The 26,203-nt window shown below is 42.9% G+C and overlaps 1 protein-coding gene across 16 annotated transcripts in view; it reads right to left on the reverse strand.

Moving 5' to 3' along the window:
• LOC137357516 (dystrobrevin beta) overlaps positions 1–26,203 on the reverse strand; it is a 580,754-nt gene that overhangs the window by 266,075 nt on the left and 288,476 nt on the right. For all 16 annotated transcript variants that reach the window (XM_068023985.1, XM_068023970.1, XM_068023952.1 and 13 more), the window contains one exon: positions 22,517–22,641. In XM_068023985.1, the coding sequence (XP_067880086.1) occupies positions 22,517–22,641 (125 nt within the window). The remainder of the gene's footprint in view (positions 1–22,516; positions 22,642–26,203) is intronic.

A 26,203-nucleotide genomic window follows, 5' to 3' on the forward strand; every position in this document is an offset into this window, starting at 1 on the left:
GGATGATGATGATCTGAGAGGCTGCAGCCACCAATATGTCATCAACCACATTTGTAGACACCACCACATCCACCTGTCTACAGCTCTGGGATCCTAGGTTGGCAAGAGCCAGATGGAGATCTGTGCTACCTGCTGTAATTACAGCAACTGCTAATATCTACCATAGGACTGATAAAGACGGTGACAGAATGAACCATCTGCAACCTAATGCCTGCATATAGGACTTCATTTCCCTTTAGTTTAGTACATCACATGTTCAGCCCTGATAAAGACCGTTAATCAATTGAGGTGCTTTATGAGCCTTCCTAAAGGCTTTCAGAACTTTTGTCTCCCCAATGTGACACTCACTTTTGTCCCCATCTCTTAAGTATCACTTGCCCACAAATTTCCTCTCCTACCTCTAGTGTGTTCCCTACCTCAGATGGGTGTAGCTGGAGATTACAGAGATAGGGATGGGTGAGGCCATACAGGGATTTGAAAACAAGTTTGAGAATTTAAAATTGAGGCATTGCCGAGCCTGGAGTCAATGTTAGTCAGATCTTTGTCAGAAAAGAACTTGAGAATGATACTGAAGAACTGTCAATGTCTCAGCAAGAATATTCAATGAACAAGTGAGCTGTACAAGCAGCAAGGTCCCAGGTTGAATACCCAGTCAGTTTTATGTCAGCTACTCAGAGCTGGAGCAGTCCAATAGGCCTCAGAAACCCATCAGTATTGAGTTTTATGGTGCAATACTCCTACAGTTCAACTGAACAACTCACTATCAAGGCGGACAAATGACTTGTGGCTCTTTCTGAAAGATACCACAAGCTTCCCAGCATCCATGTCATGTCACGTCACTTAGCCTGGAGCTAAGAGCAGCTGGTTTTACCATTCTGATGCTTTTTAAAAAATTTATTATACTGATTTGTTTGCTTCGATGACTGAGCTCTCAAACAAACTTGGAGTAGAGAATGTGTCTGGTATCCCTTATCACCCGCACCTACCTCCCCTAGTTCCTTCTGTGTCTACAGAACGGACAGAGGGCATTCTGAAGGGGGAGCGTGAACAGCCAGAGGTTGTGGTACACATCGGTACCAGTGACATAGGCAGGAAGAGTGATGAGGTCCTGTAGGGGGACTTTAGGGAGTTAGGTCGTACGTTAAAAGACAGGACCTCTAGGGTTGTAATCTCTGGATTACTCCCTGTGCCATGTGCCAGTGAGGCTAGAAATAGGAAGATAGTGCAGCTAAACACGTGGCTGAGCAGCTGGTGTAGAAGGGAGGGTTTCAGATATCTGGACCATTGGGCTCTCTACAGGGACAGATGGGACCTGTACAAGAAGGACGGGTTGCATCTAAACTGGAAGGGCATTAATATCCTGGCTGCAAGGTTTGCTAGCGTCACTTGGGAGGGTTTAAACTAGTGTGGCAGGGGGGTGGGAACCAGAGCAGTAGGACAGCTAGTGAAGTAAATGAGGAGGACATAGTAAATGAGGCCAGTAGGACTAAGAGGAAGAGCAGGCAGGGAGATGTTGCTGAGCACAGCGGGACTGGTGGTCTGAAGTGCATTTGTTTCAATGCGAGAAGTATAACAGGTAAGGCAGATGAACTTAGGGCTTGGATTAGTACTTGGAAATATGATGTTGTTGCTATTACAGAGACTTGGTTGAGGGAAGGGCAGGATTGGCAGCTAAATGTTCCAGGCTTTAGAAGCTTCAGGCGGGATAGAGGGGGAAGTAAAAGGGGTGGGGAAGTTGCATTACTGGTTATGGAGAATATCACAGCTGTACTGCGGGAGGACACCTCAGAGAGTTCATGCAGCGAGGCAATATGGGTGGAGCTCAGGAATAGGAAGGGTGCAGTCACGATGTTGGGGGTTTACTACAGGCCTCCCAACAGCCAGCGGGAGGTAGAGGAGCAGATATGTAGACAGATTTTGGAAAGATGTAAAGGTAACAGGGTTGTAGTGGTGGGTGATTTTAACTTCCCCTTCTTTTGACTGGGACTCACTTAGTGCTAGGGGCTTGGATGGGGCAGAATTTGTAAGGAGCATCCAGGAGGGCTTCTTGAAACAGTATGTAGATTGTCCAACTAGGGATGGGGCCATTCTGGACCTGGTATTGGGGAATGAGCCCGGCCAGGTGGTCGAAGTTTCAGTGGGGGAGCATTTCGGGAGCAGTGACCATAATTCCATAAGTTTTAAGGTACTTGTGGATAAGGATAAGAGTAGTCCTCGGGTGAAGGTGCTAAATTGGGGGAAGGCTAATTATAACAATATTAGGCAGGAACTGAAGAATTTAGATTGGGGGCAGCTGTTTGAGGGTAAATCAACATCTGACATGTGGAAGTCTTTCAAACGTCAGCTGATTAGAATCCAGGACCATCATGTTCCTGTGAGGAAGAAAGACAAGTTTGGCAAGTTTCAGGAAGCTTGGATAACACGGGATATTGTGAGCCTAGTCAAAAAGAAAAAGGAAGCATTTGTAAGGGCTGGAAGGCTAGGAACAGATGAAGCACTTAAGGAATATAAAGACAGTAGGAAGGAACTTAAGCAAGGAGTTAGGAGGGCTAAAAGGGGTCATGAAAAGTTATTGGCAAACAGGATTAAGGAAAATCACAAGGCTTTTTATACATATATAAAGAGCAAGAGGGTAACCAGGGAAAGGGTTGGCCCACTCAAGGACAGAGATGGGAATCTATGCGTGGAGCCAGAGGAAATGGGTGAGGTGCTAAATGAGTACTTTGCACCAGTATTCACCAAAAAGGAGGACTTGGTGGATGATGAGCCTAGGGAGGGAGTGTAGATAGTCTCAGTCATCTCATTATCAAAAAGGAGGAGGTGTTGCGTGTCTTGCAAAGCATTAAGGTAGATAAATCCTCAGGGCCTGATGGGATCTACCCCAGAATACTGAGGGGGGCAAGGAAAGAAATTGCTGGGGCCTTGAAAGAAATCTTTGCATCCTCATTGGCTACAGGTGAGGTCCCAGAGGACTGGAGAATAGCCAATGTTGTTCCTTTGTTTAAGAAGGATGGTAAGGATAATCCAGGAAATTATAGGCCAGTGAGCCTTACGTCAGTGGTAGGGAAATTGTTAGAGAGGATTATTCGGGACAGGATTTACTCCCATTTGGAAACAAACGAACTTATTAGCGAGAGACAGCATGGTTTTGTGAAGGGGAGGTCGTGTCTTACTAATTTGATTGAGCTTTTTGAGGAAGTGACGAAGATGATTGATGAGGGAAGGGCAGTGGATGTTATCTATATGGACTTCAGTAAAGCCTTTGACAAGGTCCCGCATGGCAGACTGGTGCAAAAGGTGAAGTCACACGGGATCAGAGGTGAGCTGGCAAGATGGATACAGAACTGGCTCAGTCACAGAAGACAGAGGGTAGCAGTGGAAGGGTGCTTTTCTGAATGGAGGGATGTGACGAGTGGTGTTCCGCAGGGATCAGTGCTGGGACCTTTGCTGTTTGTAGTATATATAAATGATTTGGAGGAAAATGTAGCTGGTCTGATTAGTAAGTTTGCGGACGACACAAAGGTTGGTGGAGTTGCGGATAATGATGAGGATAGTCAGAGGATACAGCAGGATATAGATCGGTTGAAGACTTGGGCGGAGAAATGGCAGATGGAGTTTAATCCGGACAAATGTGAGGTAATGCATTTTGGAAGGTCTAATGCAGGTGGGAGGTATACAGTAAATGGCAGAACCCTTAGGAGTATTGACAGGCAGAGAGATCTGGGCATACAGGTCCGCAGGTCACTGAAAGTGGCAACGCAGGTCAATAGAGTGGTCAAGAAGGCATACGGCATGCTTGCCTTCATCGGTCGGGGCACAGAGTATAAAAATTGGCAAGTCATGTTGCAGCTGTACAGAACCTTAGTTAGGCCACACTTAGAATATTGCGTGCAATTCTGGTCGCCACACTACCAGAAGGACGTGGAGGCTTTGGAGAGGGTACAGAAGAGGTTTACCAGGATGTTGCCTGATCTGGAAGGCATTAGCTATGAGGAGAGGTTGGAAAAACTCGGATTGTTTTCACTGGAACGACGGAGGTGGAGGGGCGACATGATAGAGGTTTACAAAGTTATAAGCGGCATGGACAGAGTGGATAGTCAGAATCTTTTTCCCAGGGTGGAAGAGTCAGTTACTAGGGGACATAGGTTTAAGGTGCGAGGGGCAAAGTTTAGAGGGGATGTGCGAGGCAAGTTCTTTACACAGAGGGTGGTGAGTGCCTGGAACTTGCGGCCAGGGGAGGTGGTGGAAGCAGATATGATAGCGACGTTTAAGAGACATCTTGAGAAATATATGTATAGGAAGGGAATAGAGGGATATGGGCCCCAGAAGTGCAGAAGGTGTTAGTTTAGGCAGGCATCAAGATCGGCGCAGGCTTGGAGGGCCAAATGGCCTGTTCCTGTGCTGTACTGTTCTTTGTTCTTTGTTCTCTTGAAAAAAACTCTCCAAGTTACAGAACTGCCCTGTCAAACTGTTTAGCTTTCAGCTTTCCATGTGCACTATATTTCTGCAGCTGTTGGTCTGCTAAACCATCCCTTACATCCACCTTTGATGCACATGTGCCCAGTAAAATCTTTACTTTCTCCCATCCTGGTCATACCCATCTGGCATGGCCCCCATCTTCACTTCCTCAGGTTCAAGGGATACAGGCTTTCGCATATCTGGCACACAACTAGTTTAGCCATACAATGCCAGATCAGGCTGAACCATATCAAGTGCTATTAGGCCTCACTTCACTCAATCAAAACCACCCACGACTTTCCTTTGGGTGGGTTGTTAAAATTGCCCCCACAGTGTCAGCTTCCACAATTACATGACAACACCCAAATCCACATCACCACCACCTCTTTTCAGCCATCCACTTCATCTGAACTGTCATATCTCTTGTCTAACATCCAGTCTTGAACGAGTCACGATTTCTTCTGGTTAGACATTGGAAAGAGCAAAGTCATCATCTTCAGTCCCCAACACAAGCTTTACATCCTATCGATTCCATTCCCCTCCTTGGCCACTGTCTCAGGTTGAACCAGACTTTATGCAACCTTGTTGTCCTATTTGACCCCACATCCTCTCTATTACAAAGATTGCTTATTTACACCTTCATAAGATTATCCACATCTCATCCATGCCTTGTTCACTTTCAGACTTCACTGTTCCAACGATATCCTGGCTGGCTTCTAATCCTCCATGCACTGTAAACGTCAGGCCATACAAATCCCTGCTACCCATATCCTAAACCACATCAAGTCCTGCTCGCCTATCACTTATATCCTTGATGACTTATATTGGCTCTCGGTTACCCAATGTCTCCAATTTAAAATTATCATCCTTCTGTTTAAATCCTTTTACAGCCTTACCCCTCCCTATTTCTGTAACCATATCCAGCCCTACAAATTCCCTGACCCCAAAGCCTCCATTTATCCACTTCTAGCCTCTTATGCATCCACTCTCCCACGTGCAGCTGTGCCTTCATCTGCCTAGCCCATACGGTGGAATTCTCTCCCTCAACTTCTCACCTCTCTCTCTTCCTTTCTCACTCTCCTTAAAACACAGCTCTTTGACCAAGCTTTAGTCAGCTCTCCGAATATCTTTGTTTGGCTCAGAATCCAATTTTGTCTGATTAAGCCTTTGTGATATGCCTTGAAACTTCATTTTTTATATCACTGATGGTGCGACATAAATAGGAAGTTGCTTTTGCTGTGGACTCTAATTGCAAGGATGGTGAGCTGGTATCAAAGACCAAAGACTGATTTTACAAGAACTTCAAAACTTTGTGCCAAACATTAAAAACTTGGTATAATATTTAATTGAACTCATGTATTGTGCTGCCAAAGTTGCATCTGTCTTTAATGGGATTATATCCATTGGAATTTATTGGCAGGTTCCTGACTAGGCAATCTTGCCCAATGCCATGCAAATCTTTAGCTAACCTGGATAAATTCCAATCTTATGATAGCTTAATATTATGTATTGGAATTTGTAATATATCCCAACTGCTCCTGGTAATAGCATTGCACACTGCAGCGGGCAGTTGGCAAGATGTAGAATTATGACAATGAATGTTTTCAGAAATGTTAATCAGAATATGCCACTAAATTTGCATTGTCAGAAAAATGGGCTGTACCCACATAAATCTCTCCAGGGATAAAACTGGTGACAGAGAAGGGTATGCACTGTCAGTGCACAGAAGACAGAACATTTACACTCATGAATTATCTGCCCTATTCAGTGGAAGTTTCCCACCACTGCTGTCAGCAGTATGAAGGAAATAGTGAGTAAATATCAGAATTAAACATTGGAACATCGAATAAAACAAATCAACAAAACAATTTGCAATATATAAAACTGTGTTGCTGGAAGAGAGCTGTAGATTTTTGACTACAGATAATTACATTTTCAAAGATTGGCAGATGGCTGGCAGACAGTTCTCAGTACATTCGTTCATTTTAACGGGGGTCCAACATAATTATTTTAAAACAACTTTTTAGGATTGTCAGATATTCGTACAGGCTTGGGGGTGGGGCCACATGGGATGGAGGCACCTAATTTGAAAGGTGGAAGAGCCATTGTGTTCTTTCTGCTCTCACGTGATTCGTTTCTTTCTCCTTTGGTGTGAAAGGCACAGTAATGTAATTTCTTGTGCATCTCGGGCAGCACACATGAATCAAAGGCGCAAGCTTCTAAAATATTTCAAACAAACCTCCCTATGGGGGTGGAATGGGCACAGTTTGTGCGGCTGATTGGCTGGATATGGCCAAGGCCCTTCATGGCTTGTTTGTTGTTCCTTAGCTAAATTTTTTTAATGAATCTAAAATGGAATTATAGGTAGCCACATATCAAGTTTGTTCAAAATCTCATCAATTGTTACAAGTTCTTGAGATAAATAGGTGTTACCAGAAGTATCATGACTTTCACAGATACCAAGGAACTATCCAAACTCACTTCACATAGGTCTTTGAGAAAACAGACTTTCACTTTGACAAATGTTATGGACAGGGGGGAGATGGTGTGGATGATTTCCACTTTTCAGCTCTCAACTGACCATAGACAGTGTTATTTAAAAGAATTATTTTAGTCCCCAAGTGTTTTAGAGGTCAAATAAAGAGAAAAACAACTGGTTTTCTCATAGGAATAAAAGATAGATTATTTATTTCCAGAAAAATATCTGCAACCTCACCCATTCACCCATGCACACACACAAGAGATAGATATTAGAGGATAGCATGCATTTAAGTCTGATTGTTGCAAAAAGACTTAACTTTGAAACCTTCTTGGTTTTCTGGAAGGATTTTGTTTTTAAAACAGCAATGCTCCTATTCTTGGTTCACTGAAGTATTGCAGACTCTTCTGGTTAAGATTCAGTCAAAGTCAGTGGCGAGAAGCCTGTTACGATTTCTCAGATGGAGAGTTTTCAAGGTCCCCTTGCAGTCTCTACCTTTGTAAAGATGTAACAACCAGAGTCTCCTTCTTGCCTGGAATGGATTTTCTGCTTCCTGGCTGGCTGGCTTTCTGTCTCTGACTTTCAGAGAGCTCTTTTTAAAGATAAAACCTCATCAAATTTGGTTTCAGTCAGGTGACCACAGATGCTCTTCCCTTGGTGTGTTCATATAATGTCTTTGAACATGTGGTCATCGTTACACAATGGGGTTTGAATATGGTTTATCTTGATAAAGTAGTGTTATGCCCCACATATTATCTTGGCTTTGAATCTGGAATCTCCCTGTCTGCGAAGGCCTTTGCCAACCCAATTCTTGAAGATAGGAGCCATTCAGCATTTTAAAGTGCCTTCCCCAGGACTAGTTCCAATGTGATGCTGGGTTTAGTTTCCACAGTCACTATGTATATTTGCAGTACAGGAGAGGTCACCCGACCTCGACTCCATCTTGTCTGCAGTAAATCTGCGTCCATTTTTTGGAGTTTAGTTCATCAGTTCATTTTTACAATTTCATACTTGCTCCAGTTCATTTTAGTTCACAACTGCTCCTTGCGTCAGCGTGGCACAAATGAACTGAATTCAAACCCAGGTCCTAGAAGTGAGTGATCCAAGTTTCATAGTCCACTGTGCTATCCATCCTCCATCCAATCCCTACCATGAAGTGATGCCAAGACACCACACACTTAATGGCCTCCTTCTCTGCTCTATGATGCTATGATTCTATTGTAAGGAAGTGGGAATAATTTGTCAGCTCTTTCAAAGAGCTGGCATAGGCATGGTGAGCCAAATGGCTTCCTTTTGTGTTGAACAACTCTATGACTTCACCAGATAAGAAGTGCAATATTATTTGTCAGACCACTGGAAGAGTCAAAGATCTCGGTCCACAAAGTTGCCAGCAGCCAATCAACTCATCATAAGAGAAGTTTCAGCGAGGCTTCTATTTCTGCTTACCAGACTGGAAAATGGCACCAACTTCTGAAAATGTAGGCTCTATTCTTTTGATAGGTCTGGTTCTTATAAAGATAATATCTAGATTAACGTCAACTGTGACTTCCAGGATCAGTAGGAAGCACCACTGAGGAAAACTACAGTCCGCTCTTCAATGCATTTGCCAAAAAAGTAAGTTGTCTTAAAAGGAGTAATTGCATCATCTTATTTCATATTCGAATGAAAGAAGATCGCGGTATCCAATGGCAAAAGACCTTAAAAATTGAATTGAAGATTACAAACATTACCAGGTCTATCTTTATCTCTTGCCATCCCTTATTTTAGTGGGAACAACACCTGAATTAAATGAAAGATTTATATGTTAGCAGTGTGCATTTTACCAATCTGCATAGCTTAAAACAAAAGGGATTGCAAATGTATAATAAAACTGTCTGTTGAAGTCATCTCAGAACTCTTCTTTTGGACGTTTATTCATTCTTTCAAGGTCCATGAAAACTCCTCATCTGGTCACCTCCCCCATCATTTTTGGGATTACAAAATAGGAAATGCAGAAGCTGCTCCCCTTCCTGAAGCCAGTAATAAATCAACTTTCTTCCTCATGTAACCCAAATAAGAAAGTGGCGACTCAACTACTACTTGCATAACGTTTACAGTTCTGAAGTGACTTCTTTGTCCCTCCATGGAGACATTGACAACCTTGTATAATACAAGGTTATGCTATGATGGACACTGCCAAGGATGCAACTTGTGTCCAGTAACAAGAAAGACATTCCTATATATTAATGGTTAACTATTTTGCTAAAGGTAAACAGTTGAAGGGCATTGTTCAAATAAGGATTCAAAGTGAATATAAAGGGAACCTGCTGGACACAAGTGTGGTTGGTGAACAGAAGGCAGATATGTGTAATGCAACATTCGGTGAATAAACTGACTATCAAGAAAAGGATCTGCGTCTAGTTTCATTCGTCATTGCTTGGCTTGGATCCACTTAACACCATAGATCCAAAGTTGCTCTATGTGCCTGGGGAACATTTAGGGTCAGGAAAGATTGTACAGAGGTAAAGCTGAGTGTACATGTGGAAGAAGACTCCATGTCTGCAGATGCTGTCAAGGGCAGCATGTACATGAGGAACAGGAGGGAACCAAAGATAGATCCCCAAGGAACTCTGCAGGTGATAATGTGGGGATGAGAAGGAAAGCCATTGCTAGAGATGCTCTGGCTATGATTAGATAATTAGTAGTGGAACAAAGCAATGTCAGATGGAGCTGGACAATGAAGGTGAGGTACTGGAGGAGGATGATATGGTCGATAGTGTTGAAGGCTGCAAATTGCTGATCTCCTTTACTTTAAGCAATAAAAAAGCTCAATCTTTGCTTAACTTTCTACTTCCGGGGTGTGTGTGTATATTAAAGAGACCTAATGTATCACAGTCTGTGATTCCAGCAGTTTGAGCTTTTTTGTGTGCTCAAAGTAAAGGAGATCAGCAAGTTGGAAGGTGATCAGCATCAAGCACCGCCAGGTCAAAGGAACACGATCAACAACAGAATAAAGCTCTCGACAGTGTGCCTTCAAAGGACAGATGTCAACATTTGTAGATCTTTTAAAATACAGTAAAGATTTAAATAGTGTAAACCCATGATCAATGCCATTTCCTGAAACATTGTCTTCATTTAATAACTTTGAAAAAACTATTTGTAATACAGTTGCAATGATCAATCTGACAGAGGTCCTGTGACAGTACTGCGCAAACGAAAGCTCTGTAAAGCCTTCAAATCAGGTTTCTATTTGAAGCATCACACATTTTACTCTCAAAGTAATATTAAACTTGATGCTGCTGAATAATCAGAAACCCCATGGGGAGGCTAGCCTCTGATATTTTAACTAATGACTTATCACTTAAATTGTGCCTGTAATAGTCACAAAAAGTATTGTGCAGTCATGTTCATTTATAAAATATTAATGGAATTTCAGAACAGTTCAGGCAATTACTTCAAAAGCAAATTGGATGGGCACTTAAAGAAAAGAAACTTTGCAGGGCTACGGGGATCGAGCAGGGGACTGGACAGTTCCATGCAGAGCCGGCATGGACTCAATGGGCTGAGCAGCCTCCTTCTGTGCCATAAATAACTCTGACTCTAAACAGTTTATGTAACATGTGGTATATGGAAAGGAGCAGGATGCTGTAATTCACTAAATTTACACAATATATACAGTTATTCTATATCCAATATCACAGAATTTCAGCCAACCATGAGCCTGTACATCACACCACAATAATTCAACAATGTGTGGTGGATAAGGTGGTTAGGAAGGCATATGGGATACTTGCCTTTATTAGCCGAGGTATAAAATACAAGAGCAGGGAGTTGTATAAAACGCTAGTTAGGCCACAGCTGGAGTACTATGTACAGTTCTCGTCACCACATTAAAGGAAGGATGTGATTGCACTGGAGAGGGTGCAGAGGAGATTCACCAGGATGGTGCCTGGACTGAAGCATTTCAGCTATGAAGAGAGACTGGATAGGCTAGGATTGTTTTCCTTAGAGCAGAGAAGACTGAGGGGGGGGGGGGGGGGGGGACCTGATTGAGGTATACAAAATTATGAGGGGCATAGATAGGGTAGATAGGAAGAAACTTTTTCCCTTAGCGGAGGTGTCAATAACCAGGGGGCATACATTTAAGGTAAGGGGCAGGTGGTTTAAAGGGGATTTGAGGAAACATTCTTTCATCCAGAGGGTGGTTGGAATCTGGAACACACTGCCTGAAGGGGTGGTAGATGCAGGAACCCTCACAACATTTAAGAAATGTTTAGATGAGCACTTGAAATGCCATAGCATACAAGGCTACGGGCCAAGTCCTGGAAAATGGGATTAGAATAGATAGGTGCTTGATGGCCAGCACAGACACGATGGGCCAAAGGGCCTGTTTCTGTGCTATATAACTCTATGACTCTAATGTGCTACGCAGCTCAAGGTCTTATCAATTTTGTGGTGGGTCTCTAGTAGATGCAGAATTTATACAATGATTGCCCTGTATCCACCAGCATCGTTAGTTGCAATTACTTTACATATTTCTTCTGCCATTTAAATGGGCTCACTGTGAAACCTTAACTTCCTTTTGTATAAGAGTCATAAGCAGGACATCTATCTGATCTTAAAAACACAGTTGTTTGGCAACATTACTTAATTTTTCAAGAACAGCTTCAGAGGTGGAAATGGATTAGCCCCGAAGAGAAGATGAAGCACTCTGTCTTTGGACAGCATTAAGCATTTCCAATGAATGATCTCACATCCGATAACAATTTTTATGAATGTTTCCAGTCATCTGTGTTATATAATTTAATGTAGCTTAACATTTCTCTAATTTAAAAGGGTTGCTTATTTTTTAAATGGATAGCACAGAACAAATAGATGATGTGCAAGCCTAAAAATTACCATTAATTGCCATATGAAATTAACTTTCAGTACTTATCTTACATCATATGATATAAATAACTGTCAATGCATCACTATGAATCCTTAACAAAATATTGAATCCCTCTCTCCAAAACTTTAATGGAGGCATTTATCCATTTATTTTAAAGCAGATTTACACGTCCATTAAAATAGCATAGAGAGGAACATGATAAAAGCACATTAAGCATTTGGAAAAGCTTTTCAAAGTTAATCTGACATCTGTCCTTCCCCTACATCAAAAGAACTATGGAAGGAAGACAATTCAAAACATCTAATTCATTGTTCCTGATAAACCCTACAGTCCTTGCACTGATGCATCTATTAGTTGCTTAAATGATTCCAGGCTTTTTGTGCCACTGTTCGATATTTGGAAGACCCTTCCATGTATTGATCACACTTGGTACAAAGCAGAATTTCCTGATATCACTACTAAATTTACCTTTTACTAGTTAAATATGTGACCCCTTGTGCTACCCTTGAAGTTTGCTTAAAAATGTTATAGGTTCACCTTTCCACGCCGTTAACCATCTTAAATACCTTGATATAATCACCTCTCACACGTTTCCTCTTCAGGCATGGACAAGGGTAGGACAAGGGGTCACATATTTAACTAGTAAAAGGTTAATTTAGTACTGATATCAGGAAATTCTGCTTTGTACCAAGTGAGATCAATGCATGGAAGGCTCTTCCAGATATGGAACAGTGGGCACATAGCCAGAACAGTTAAATCCAAGTCAGAGGAAGTTGTGATCAACTGTACAGTGATCTGGTCAAACCACATTTTGAATACTGTGTTCAGGCAAATATTGTTGATCGTTGCTCAGCCTTGGCTTGGCATGGTTAAAGTTGAGACGAATAAGATTCATTAGTCTCTTTCTACTTCATTCTCAGCCATTTAAGCACCTATCACAGGATACGCATGCCACTCACTTTTCCTATCTGCAGTGCTTTACACCATCTGAATTACATTTCATTTGAACATCAGTTTGTCCATGTCCACATTTTGCTCAACTAACTCTATAGTTTCTGAGTTGTCCTTCTTAGTTTGGTACTGTCTGCAAATTTGACTAATTTGCTTTGGGGGTCTGAATCCAAGGCATTAATGTGAAAGAATATCGTATCTCCACTTTGAGCTCCTGACTTGTCAGATCAATAAAGGTTGTTCATGTACACATTCCAATAAAATGAAAGTCTGCATATATCAGAGAACTGAAGTCGAAGCAGGTTAGTCAGCATCCATAGAGCAATCAGTTTAAGTTTACGTTCTGGGTGCAGAGCCTATTTCAGAACTCTCAATGCTTAAGAAATATCCATACTCCACAGATGCCAACTTGACTTGCTATGTGTTTCGAGCAATATCTTCTTCTGTTTCATATTCCAGTGGATAGTTCAGAGCAGCAATGCTAAACATCTTAGAACAGTTTCACACAGGAATGCAGTTCCACAGGCACATTATTCGCTGGTATCTTGCCTCAGTAACCATTCTTCATGTGCATAGGCCTGCTACGCCTTCATGGGATCATCAAGCCTGAGGCCTGTCCTGTCCTCAGCTGGTGTTCACATAAGCGTCATTCCAGCAACAGTCATAGACCACAAGACTTCCAAGAACAAGAAAGTTAATTATGCCCAAACAGCCTGGACATTTTAATCAATCTTGACACCACGTATCCAACTTCTCAACATATTCATCAATCCCTATTCTTCCCAGAAATGCCTCTAATTGTCTCTTAAATTATGTTATACTGTCTGCTTCTATGATCTTTACCTGATGTTATTATCCTTTCAGTGAAAAAAATAGGACCCCATTCTTACTCCTAATTTTCTACATGTGCCCCTCTCATATTTGAACCCCTTATAATAGTTTGAGTCACATGATGTTGTTGATGATATCCACTGTTGGGAATTGACAGCTCAACTTTCCTACATGCTTTATTTAACATTGAGCAGTGTGAATTAAATCATTGTGAACTGTAACACCAAGATTGGATTTTGCAGTAATATTCTTGCTCTCTGCAGTGGCGCACTGGTTAGCACCGCAGCCTCACAGCTCCAGCGACCCGGATTCAATTCTGGGTACTGCCTGTGTGGAGTTTGCAAGTTCTCCCTGTGTCTGCGTGGGTTTCCTCCGGGTGCTCCGGTTTCCTCCCACATGCCAAAGACTTGCTGGTTGATAGGTTAATTGGCCATTATAAATTGCCCCGAGTATAGGTAGGTGGTAGGGAAATATAGGGACAGGTGGGGATGTGGTAGGAATATGGAATTAGTGTAGGATTAGTATAAATGGGTGGTTGATGGTCGGCACAGACTCGGTGGGCCGAAGGGCCTGTTTCAGTGCTGTATCTCTAAACTAAACTAAACTAAATTGAGACAAAATAAACCATCAAAGAATGAAACACATCTATCCCAGTTGAGAGGCACTTTAAAAAATGTAGAAATATCTTCAACAAGTGTGTCAGTAATAACTTACGGTTAAGTTTTCATGTGCTGCATTCAAACTCACTACCATAATTACCAGTATCAAACATCATCAACTGACATCCTGCAAACAATTTTATACTAATCCAATAGCAACCTTCCAATAACCTAAACACACCATGGAATTACTGCCTTTTTTCGCTCTTAGTCCAATCTATCTTTCCCTTGCTTTAGTTCTCTTACTGTACCTGATTTGTTTCTTCTCTGTCAGTCTCTTGTTTCTTTCTCGATTCTTAACTCTCATTGGTTAAGGAGATGCACTGTTGGGTTCATGGTTAATTAAGTTCTCAAATACCCTGTTGCACTTACCATGCCATTATCAGCTTGCACTTCCAGCTAGTTACATTGCAAAATGCACTGCAAAATGTCTAATGACACATACCGCGATATGACCCATTCCAGCAAGGGCATCTTGTTCTAAAAGTTCTACGTCTGTACGGGCCAGAATGTTACGCCACCTCAATGAGCGGGATGGTGGTTGGGGGGTGGGGGCGGGGGTGGCATAACATGGAGTGGCTCCATTACCGCCTCCGTCGTCCTTTATGTAGGGCAGGGGGTGGAACAAAAAAGGCCCACCCGCCCGAGGCCAATCAAGGCCCTTAAGTGGCCATTTAACAGCCACTTAAGGGCCTTCGCCCGCCTCCACATGGATTTTACGCGTGGCAAGCAGGCGTCCTGGAGCCAGGAAAAGCCGCCTGCTGATCGTCCTGTGCCCGATGAGCAGGGCCCCCCCCCCCAGTTATCCCAACCACCCCCAGCACCAAACATGCCCACCTTCCCCCCAACCAACCACCCTTGCCTCACCAGGGCCCTACCGATTACCCCCGGCAAGGCAACCAACACTCCCGGCTCCACTTCTTATATCTTCGGCTGGGTTGCAGTCCCAGCAGTGGCCACCGCTCCCAGTGGTGCTGCTGGCACTAAGAGCTGCCGGCCCGCTGATTGGCCGGCAGCTAAATGAGGCGGGACTTTCTCCCTCACGCAAGTGGAAGTCCCACCTTAGAACAATTAAAGCCTGGGGACCCTAAAATACGGAACGGATCCGCAGGCGAGGCGGAAGCAGATTCGCCACCGACTTTTATGTTGGAGGCCGGCTCCCATCTGCCCACCATAAAATTCCAGCCACTGTGTGAGCTTCAAATCATTCCAAAGCTTAACCTTGGGCATCTTTCCTCCAAGACTGAGATTTACAGATTCTCTGTACTTACAAGCAATTCTCTTTAATCTTAATCCTAATTTTAATTAGCAATATATAAAACTCTCATATAGCTGTGGGGTACGAAAAAAAATTCTATTTCACTGATTTAATCAATGCTAACAGATGTAACACCACTACATACACTTCAAATATTTCATTTGACAATTTTCCGTTTCATTCCAAGTTGCCTTTAAAATATAACAAGTTTTCAGAATGATGCCATGAATGCAACTCTGCATTGCCACTGCCAATCTTACTATCAGAATTAATTAATATTAAATGTCTCGTATGCCGGAAAGGTTGCATTATGCAGAAACCCATATATAGGCTTGTCATTCCAGATCAGACTTGCTGTGCAGCAGTGCTGGAATTCTGAAAAGGGTACATGTCACACTGCCAACAGAAAAATTAACAGGCACCTTTACTAATACAATTGCTCTAAATCACGTGTCTCAGACAGGGTGCACCAGTAAATTTTTATACATAGTCTAACTTAATATAACAAATCAACATATTTTGGACAGAATTTCTCTTGAGCACTTCAAATGCCAAAGCCCTGCAAATCAAATCAAGGTATTTCTAAACCAGAACTAGTGTGTTAGTTATGATCACATTGATCCTCTAAGAGGTGGAGAGGTTGGTTTTCTCCAGCTGTGAGCTCAATCTGTTGACTATACTAGACAACAATAACTATACTGAAGCTGGTATAATCCTTCTAATTCATTTCAATACAACTCACCAAAGTTTTCGCTCTGTAATACAATCAATATCCTCAGCAACTGGGAGCACAGTGCATCCAGAGGGTTGAACATGGGTAAGCATGCCACTGGCCTCCTCTCTGATGTCCAGCTTCAATTGGCAGTGGATGTTTAAAATCTAAGTGTTATAAATATTTTTAGCTGACAGGTGAGGATATTTGTACAGTCGTCGGCACCAGTCCAATAAACTCTTTAATAGCAAAATCAAGTGAAAGAAAATTGAAAGGTGAACTATGAAATCTTTTGTGATAAGATTCTCCTGTTTGTGAAAAAGTCCTGCATAATATCAGTTTACCTCGTTTCAACCCAGTTCCATTGGACAGGTGTCTGGCGCACAAAACTTTCCCTAATTTGGGACTATTGTCAAACTCACTCACAGGAGCCATAGGAAAGCTGATGTGGGAAATGGAGGCTGGAATTCTACTCCCCACCACCCCAACCTGGGAGTGGGCCAGGAGGCAGGAGGGGCGTAAAATCAAGTGGGAGGCTGTTTCTGTCGCCTACCTGTCCCTGCTGCTGTTTAACCAGCGGCAGGGGAGGTGGCAAATAGCCCACCTACCCCAGGCCAATTGAGGTCATTAAGTGGCCAACTAATTGCCTCTTAAAGGCCTCCTTCCACCATTGCTGGTAAGATATCAGCAGCAGACAGGCACTTCAGCACCTGAGGAGGCTGCCCAGTAATACCTGTCAGTCTCCTTGCAGACTGGGGGCGGGGGGTGGGGTGGGGCTGGGGGGGGTCCCTCCTGATCAAACACCCTGTGCCCCACAGAGGCCCCAACCCCCAGCAGCATGGGTCAACCCCACTAAAACTACCAACCCCCACCCTACAGCCCAACCCCCCCACCCCCCCACTTACCCGCCCAGCTGAATGTCCGTGGTGAGGCCCGAACCCGACTTATCTTCTTGAAGGATGACATCCATCATCCTCTTCTTGCTGTGTGCTGTCTCAGCAATGGCCACTGCTCCTGGTGGTGCTGTTAGGACTGAAGAACTGTCGTCCCTCTGATTGGCCAGCAGCTCTTGGAGGTGGGACTTCCTGCCTCTGAGGGACAGAAGTCCCGACCGAGGCCAATTAAGGGCCTGGGCCACGCAAAATTGCTGCGTGGCATCCAGGCCTGGCAGAGGCAGGCTTGCCCCAAACTTTTAGCCAGTGGGTGGGGCCACTGCCTCAATGTAAAATTCCAGCCGGAATATGTTAAAATGGTGCATTGGGGTTGTGCATGTTATTGAGGATAAATTATACTGCTGCTGGAGAGCAAAAGTTTATTTTATATGTAACTGTGCAAAAATTAACTGATTTAACATGCTTAATTATTGACCAAGAGCCTAAACTCGAAGACATTTTCAATTTTCCAGTGCTAACCTGCCTCCACTTAAGAAGAATTTAGAATAAAAAATGTTATATTAACTCACCACTAAGTTACTTCACGTTACCCATTATAAAAAACAAACTTCATGAGCCCAAAAGCATCTGATAATCTAATCACTAGCATTTTCTATCTCAACACTTGCAATTTGCAAGATGACCAGGTCCAACTGGCATCACCATCTGGTTAACAAGTTCACCAAGTTCATCAGATCCAGATCAGTTCATCAGATCAGCCATGATCTCACTGAATGGCAGAAAAGGCTTGATAGGCTGAATGATCTACTCCTGTTCCTTTGTTCTTATCACACACAAGACTACTTGCTTACCTCACCTTCCGCTGAGATTCAAAGCTGTGGTGCCAGAGATCCAGCTGTGCTCTTGTACTAGTGAATAAATTAACTTTTGAATGTCGACTATTTTGTAAACCAGCTTATATGGGCTAACATGTCTTAAATAAGTTGCAGTGAAGACTACATTGGGTTACTGGGAAATTCAGTCAAATGGATAATGCAATCATTTTCTCAGTGAATCATCTCTGTAGGGGGTGTAAATAAAATCATCTAACCATCTTCAACTCAAATCGCGCACCTCAGTTTTGGCCTTAAGACTTTCCACCATCTACAAGGCACAAATCAGGAGTGTGATGGAATACTCTCCAATTGCCTGGATAATTACAGCTTTAACAACACTCTAGAAACTTGACACCATTCAAGACAGAGCAGCCCGCTTGATTGGCATCATCCACCCTCTTAAACATTCACTCCCTCCACCACCGACACACTGTGGCTGCAGTATGTAGCATTTACGAGATCCACTGCAGCAACTCACCAAAACCTCTTCAATAACACCTCCCAAAGCCTTGGCATCTACCACTTAGAAGGGCAAGGGTAGCAGGCTCATAGGAACCGGCATCTGCAAGTTTGCATCCAAGCCACACACGAGGGGCATGATTAGTAAGTTTGCAGATGACACCAAAATTGGTGGTATAGTGGACAGTGAAGAAGGTTGTCTAAGGTTACAACAGGATATAGATCAACTGGGAAAGTGGGCAAGGGAGTGGCAAATGGAATTTAATGCAGACAAGTGCTAAGTAATGCATTTTGTGAAGTTAAACCAGGGCAGGACATATTCAGTGAATGGCAGGGCCCTGGGGAGTGTTGTTGAGCAGAGAGACCTTGGGGTGCAAGTACATAGTTCCCTGAAAGTGGCATCACAGGTAGACAGGGTGGTGAAGAAGGCGTATGGCATGCTTGCCTTCATCGCCGAGGCATTGCGTACAAGAGTTGGGACGTCATGCTACAGTTGTACATAACGTTGGTTAGGTCGCACTTGGAGTACTGTGTGCAGTTCTGGTCGCCGCACTACAGGAAAGATGTGACTAAGCGAGAGACGGTGCAGAAAAGATTCACAAGGATGTTGCTTGGTTTGGAGGGCTTGAGTTATAAAGAGAGATTGGATAGGCTGGGTCTGTTTTCCCTGGAGCGAAGGAGGCTGAGAGGGGACATGATAGAGGTATATAAAATTATGAGAGGCATAGATAGGGTAGATAACCAGAGTCTGTTTCCCGTGATAGGGGTGACTAAAACTAGAGGGCATAGATTTAAGGTGAGAGGGAGGAGGTTTAAAGGGGATCAAAGGGGTAAATTTTGCACACAAAGTGGGTATCTGGAATGAGCTGCCAGAGGAGGTGGTGGAGGCAGGAACAGTAGCAATATTTAAAAGGCCTCTGGACAGGTATTTGAATGAGCAAGGCATAGAGGGATATGGAATTAATGCAGGCAGGTGGGATTAGTATAGATAGGCATTATGGTCGGCATGGACACGGTGGGCCGAAGGGCCTGTTTCTATGCTGTACGACTCTATGACTATCCTGACTCTGAAATATATCACCATTCATTCAATGTTGTTGGTGCAAAATCCTGGAACTCCCTACCTAAAAGCAATTTGGGTGCACCTGCACCACATGGACTGCAGCAAGTTCAAGCAGCTGGCTCACCACCACCTTCCCAAGGGCAATTAGGGATGGACAATAAATAATGGCTTTGCCAGTGATGCTCACATCCAGTAAAGTAATTTTAAAAATCTCATGAATGTAGAGCTAATACCCTCCATAAGGGCAATCATGAGTCATCATCTTAGGTGATGTTAGCAAGACATTGCTGTAGAAATCCTATTCCATTCAGAGAATGAAGACTTGACATCAGTGTTTATACTGTGAGTTGGCATGATTGAGGCAACTTGACAGAGGAGTTGTTAAATGTACCGTTTTGGTTTGTGGTGCTGGGGGTGATGGGGGGAGGTGGGGGAGTAAGGGTGGTAAGTTAAGCTCAACAAAGAACCTATAAAATAGTACTACATGATATATTTGTGATGCTCAAGTTGGGTCCCCAAGTGGCTGGATATGATAGTTTATTGGATACGTTTGAACTAAACATATGAGATCCTGAGGGGTCTTGACAGCGTGGATGTGGAAAGGATGATCCCCCTTGTGGGAGAATCTATACCTAGGGGTCAATATTTAATTTAATTTAAAAATATTTAAGACAGAGATGAGGAGAAACTTTTTCTCTCAGAGGGCCGTGAGTCTTCCTCAAAAGGCAGTGGAAGCAGAATCTTGAAATATTTTTAAGGCAGAGATAGATAGATTCTTGATAAAGCAAGGGGGTGAAAGGTTTTTGGGGGTAGGTGGGAATGTGGAGTTGAGGTTACAAACAGATCAGCCATGATCCTATTGAATGGTGGGGCAGGTTCGAGGGGCCAAGTGGCCTACTCCTGCTCCTAATTCTTATGTTCATAAACATGTTCTTCCTGAACATATTTCATAAAAGGGGCACCTCTATATTGGCACTGAATTGTGATGTGGAAGAGTGGTATCAGAGCCCAGTGCTGCAAAACAGTCCCACTTGCAATGAGTTTCAGATGTTTGTAGCCCTTTGAAAGATGGTGTCACACTGAATCATTTTAACTAAAATGTGTGAATTTAAAACTGCATAACTGCTTCCCTACAAATACACATTTCACAGATTAAGTGACTATGGTCTGAAGATGACACTGATGAAGCTGCAGGAAATTTCTGCACAAGATATTTAATTGAAGATTCCAGTGTTTCGGGGACTTATAAATATTCAGACCTCTCCCTACTCTCTATGTAACAACGTACATGTTATGATTATAAATTCCAAAGTATCAGTTAAAAGGAAATTGCTGCCTTATAAACTGTCTTGTAAGCCAATTTGTCAGGTTAGACAAGAGAGCAAGATGACCTACTCAATATTTAGATGATGTCATTACTGTTCGTAGCTTTGTTTTACTAGGAATAAATTCCAGCAAATTGTCAACTCAACAGGCGTCAATTTTACATTCCACAATATACTTACACACTTTATAAACTCCTGATCAGAAAAAGCACATCTAAAGACAGGCACTATTGTAACAGCATTTATATTACAACAGCAATCAGCCTATGCTTGGTAAAGTCTGTTGAAGCTTTCAGAGAAAGTCGCAACAGGTGGGGGGAAATCAAAAGAACCAGGTAGACGTGAGCTTACCTGTTGACCTGAAGTATTTCAACAACAGAGCACCTGAACACTTTGGGGCAATATCTGTTCCAAAATGCATTTTATTTTAATTGTTGCATTAACTGGTTCAATGCTATTGTTAATGGACAAACGCAGCTGGGGAGTGCGGGTTTCACTGAAAACGAAGTCTCCATCCAGCAAACCATAATTGACTTTTAAATGTTTACCCAGCATTAAGGAGCACTGGATTCAAGGACACTTTGAACAGTTGACAACTAAACACGGATGTGCTGCTCAGCTCTAAATTTTACTCAGTTTGGGAAATCAAAAGTCTCATGATTCGGATGTTTATATCGCTCAACCAAATAATGTAAACAATTTTTAAAACTTGAACTGCAATTTACTTTAGATTTCAAAACTTACAAGTTGATTACATACATAAAAACAAATTCTTTGAGTCTAATGCTAAAATCTGGAAATGGTCATGTCACTGAACTGAACTGCACAAATTCTGTTCCTAAATTTCTCCCAAACTGGATAAAACATACTTGGCCATTACATAACTTGTGAAATGGCTCCTAAACCACCTGAAAGGCACAAAATGATTACTGCAGACACATCTTGTTTAGGCAGGTTTCTGCCAGCAAGGTTAACAAAATTACATACAACTCATCCAGTCGAAAACTGAAGTTATGAGAATCATAAGTAAAATAAAGAAAAAAATGCAAGATTAATACTCCTGTTTCTAAAAGTGAAAAGCATTACCCAATAACATTGTTGGTTTAACAGGAATTCTAGTTTGCTTTCTTTGCTTACTTTGTAGCATGTGAAAAAGGCTGGGCACGCTGGGTGTATTTTTCAAGACTGTCATCAATATATTTATGTTCTGTAAGAGACAATTGAGTTCTTGTAGCATCAGCCATTATCTAACTGAACAGCGGAATAGGCTTGAAAGGCTGAATGGCCTATTCCTGTTCTTATGTGGTCTAGATTTCATTCTCTCCTGTCTTTCCATTTATAAGGATGCTAGCTTCACAAGTACTGGTATGGCTATGTCTAGAAACGTGTCTAGAATGATAACAGAGTTTTGTTTCTGTTGCTTACAGGCTTTCATAAGTTCAACATTACTGGCAATTGTTATTGAGCAGTGCCTCACAACTCATGGTGTGTGCAACCAAGGCAAACTTGGATGACCACTTTATGAAAGGATAAGTAAAGATAAACCATTGAAGTGTACAGCAAGTTACTGCAATGATTCACTGCCAAAATCTCCTTAGGGTCAATTTCAAGCTGAAACATGTTTGCCAATAAAAGCTGCACCAGTATTCACAGTTGAACTTCATCTAAAAGTTCATTACTCACACTATATGGGCCAAGTCTAGAGGCTTCTCTGGCATTTCAGGGTATATAGGATGAGGTGGCTCTCGGCTTGGTACACATCCAAGGGACTTGCTAATTGCATGGCCCAACTTCTTTGCCGGTGATTTCTGTAAAAGAAAATTCATGAAGTTAACATAACAAATCTAGGAAAGCAAGGTAGAAGAACCCAAAGCACAGCTAAAAAAGAAAACAGAATGTAAAACAGTAACTAGGAGACAGGAAAATTAAATGATTCTTCTCTTCATACCTGCAAAGGAAAATGTAATTTTTATTTAACCAAGCAATTTAAAAGTCGCTAGCTCAAAGCCAAATGAAGATTTACAGCAGTATTAAAACGAACATTGTCACAGAAATACAATGCACAGGCTGCTGTTTACGGAGTGTTAACAATCTTGCTCAAATAGATGCTTTTTAATTACTAGAACTAGTTGTAACAGCAAAAAAGTTGCTAAAATAAACAAAACAAAAATGACCAGAAAAAAAAACACACTTGGTTGACCATATTTTATGCAAGATAAGGCAATCCATTAACAGATCAACACTTGTCATTGGCATTTGTCAAGCAATCCAAGAGCAGTAATGTAGTAACGTCTCATCAGACATGTCTCAATTATGATCATCAACTGACGTCCCCCCCACCCGCATTACTTCCAGGCTGGTACCTGCATGTCATGGCCCTTAGTTTCAGCAAAAGAAACTGTAGACATGAGCATTGTTTGTGGTAAGAGGATGTTTTATAATATAAGAAGCACTGTCATGTAACAGTAATGATTTTGACTTATTTACCTTTAATGCAGAAAATGTTCCAAATTGTTTCACTGAAGCTTGCGGAAAGCCAACACTGAGTCAAAGGAGGGGAAGAGAGGTGATCAAAAGCTCAGTCAAAGAAGTATGCTTTTCCACCACAATTTCTCTGCAGCCTTTGATACAGCCGATCTCATCATCCTCTTCTGGTGGCTCTCTTCTGCTGTCCAGCTGAGTGGGACAGTCCTCGCTTGGTTCCATTAGCTATCTAATCAAAAGGGGCGGCACAGTGGGGCAGTGGTTAGCACCGCAGCCTCACAGCTCCAGGGACCCGGGTTCAATTCTGGGTACTGCCTGTGCGGAGTTTGCAAGTTCTCCGTGACCGCGTGGGTTTTCGCCTGGTGCTCCGGTTTCCTCCCACAGCCAAAGACTTGCAGATGATAGGTAAATTGGCCATTGTAAATTGCCCCTAGTGTAGGTAGGTGGTAGGGAATATGGGATTACTGTAGGGTTAGTGTAAATGGGTGGTTGTTGGTCGGCAAAGACTCGGTGGGCCGAAGGGCCTGTTTCAGTGCTGTATCTCCAAATAAAGTTTTTAAAAAACCAGATGATCTCCAGCAATTCTCTTCCTACGCCAACAACGTTACTTGTGGAATCCCAATGATCAAACAATTCTTAGCGTCCTCCTCATCTACATGCAGCCCCTTGGTGACATCATCTTCTTTGATCCTGTGCTGAGCTTATGACCTCATATATTCTCCATCAAAGATTGCCTGCTTTCAACTCCATAACAGCGCTCATCTCTACCCATTTCTCAGCTCCTAAAACCTTCATCCTTGCCTTTGTCACCTCCAGACTTGACTATTGTAATACTCTCCTGCCTGGCCTTCCATCCACCACTCACTCAGCTCATCCAAAACTCTTCTGCACCACAGTTCACTCACCCACTGTTCCACTACATTGACTCCCAGACTCCAGGGCGACAAATTCAAAATACTCATCCTCATCCTTCATGGGCTCACCCTTTCCCATCTCTGTACATCTCTTGTACATTTAAGGCTGGGAGAGACAGAATTTTGGTCTCTTAGGGAAGCAAGGGATATGACGAGTGGGCGGGAAAGAGGAATTGAAGCCCAAGATCGGCCATGATCGTATTGAATGGCGGAGCAGCCTCAATGGGCCATATTGTCCACTCCTGCTCCTATTTCTTGTGTTCAGTAACCTTCCCCTACAGTCCTACAGCCCTCCAAGAAATCAACATTCCTTCAACTCGGGCCTCTTGTATGCCCTCACTCCCTTGACCCCACCATTGGTAGGTGTGCCTTCAAGCATCCAAATCCTACAGTCGGGAAATCTCTCCAAAAACATCTGTTTTCCCACCTTACTTCCCACCTTTAAGTCCCTCCTTAAAATCCACCTGTCTGACAAAACTTTCAGTCATCCCTCATAACATCTCGTTCATTGGCCCAGCATTGATTTTTGTCTGATTAAGATTCTATGAAATGCCTTAGAGCATTTATCTATGTTAAAAGTGATATATAAATGCCAATTGTTTTTTTTTTTAAACTCGTTCGTGGAATTTGGCCTTGCTGGCTAGACCAACATTTATTACCCATCCCTAATTGTCCTAGAGAAGGTGGTGGTGAGCTGCCTTCTTGAACCACTGCAGTCATTGGGGTGTAGGTACACCAACAGTGCTGTTAGGAAGGGGTTCCAGGATTTTAACCCAACGACAGCGAAGGAACGGCGATGTAGTTCTAAGTCAAGATGGTGTGCGGCTTGGAGGGGAACTTGCAAGTGCTGGCATTCCCATGCATCTAATCCCTTGTCCTTCTAGGTGGTAGAGGTCATGGGTTTGGAAGGTGCTGTCGAGGGAACCTTGGTGAGTTACTACAGTGCATCTTAGAGATGGTACACACTGCTGCCACTGTGCATCAGTGGTGGAGGGACTGAATGTTTGTGGGTGAGTTGCCAATCAAACGGGCTGCAATGTCCTGGATGTGTTGAGTTTCTTGAGTGTTGTTGGAGCTTCACCCATCCAGGCAAGTGGAGAGTATTCCATCACACTCCTAACTTGTGTCTTGTGGACAGGCTTTCGGGAGTCAGGAGTAAATTACTTGCCGCAGGATTCCCAGCTTCTGACTTGCTCTGGTAGTCACGATATTTATATACGAAGATACAAATTAGAAGCCGGAGTAGGCCACTCGACCCCTCGAGCCTGCCATTCAATAAGTTTATGGTTGAACTGATTACTCCACATTTCCACCTACCCCCGATAACCTTTCACCCCCCCTTGCTTATGAAGAATCTATCTACCTCTATCTTAAAAATATTCAAAGACTCTGCTTCCACTGCCTTTTGAGGAAGAGAATTCGAAAGACTCACGACCCTCAGAGAAAAAATTTCTCCTCATCTCTGTCTTAAATGGGAGAACCTTTATTTTTAAACAGCAACCCCTAGTTTGCGATTCTCCTACAAGGGGAAACATCCTCTACACATCCACCCTGTCAAGACTGCTCAGGATTTTATATGACTACTCCAGTTCAGTTTTTGGTAATGGTAACCCCTAGGATGTTCAAAGTGAGGAATTCAGCAATGGTAATGCCATTGAATGTCAAGGGCGATGTTTGAATTCTCTCTTGTTGGAGATGGTCATTGCTTTGCACTTGTGTGGTGTGAATGTTACTTGCCACTTATCAGCCCAAGCCTGAATGTTGTCCAGGTCTTGCTGCATTTCTACACAGACTGCTTCAGTATCTGAGGAATCGCAAATGGTGCTGAACATTTTGCAATCATCAGCAAATATCCCCTCTTTTGACCTTATGATGGAAGGAAGGTCATTGATGAAGCAGCTGAAGATGGTTGGGCCTAGGACATTATCCTGAGGAACTCCTGCAGCGATGTCCTGGGGCTGAGATGATGGAC

The sequence above is a fragment of the Heterodontus francisci genome, chromosome 3 (genome assembly GCF_036365525.1).
Source record: "Heterodontus francisci isolate sHetFra1 chromosome 3, sHetFra1.hap1, whole genome shotgun sequence".
Lineage (NCBI taxonomy): Eukaryota > Metazoa > Chordata > Chondrichthyes > Heterodontiformes > Heterodontidae > Heterodontus > Heterodontus francisci.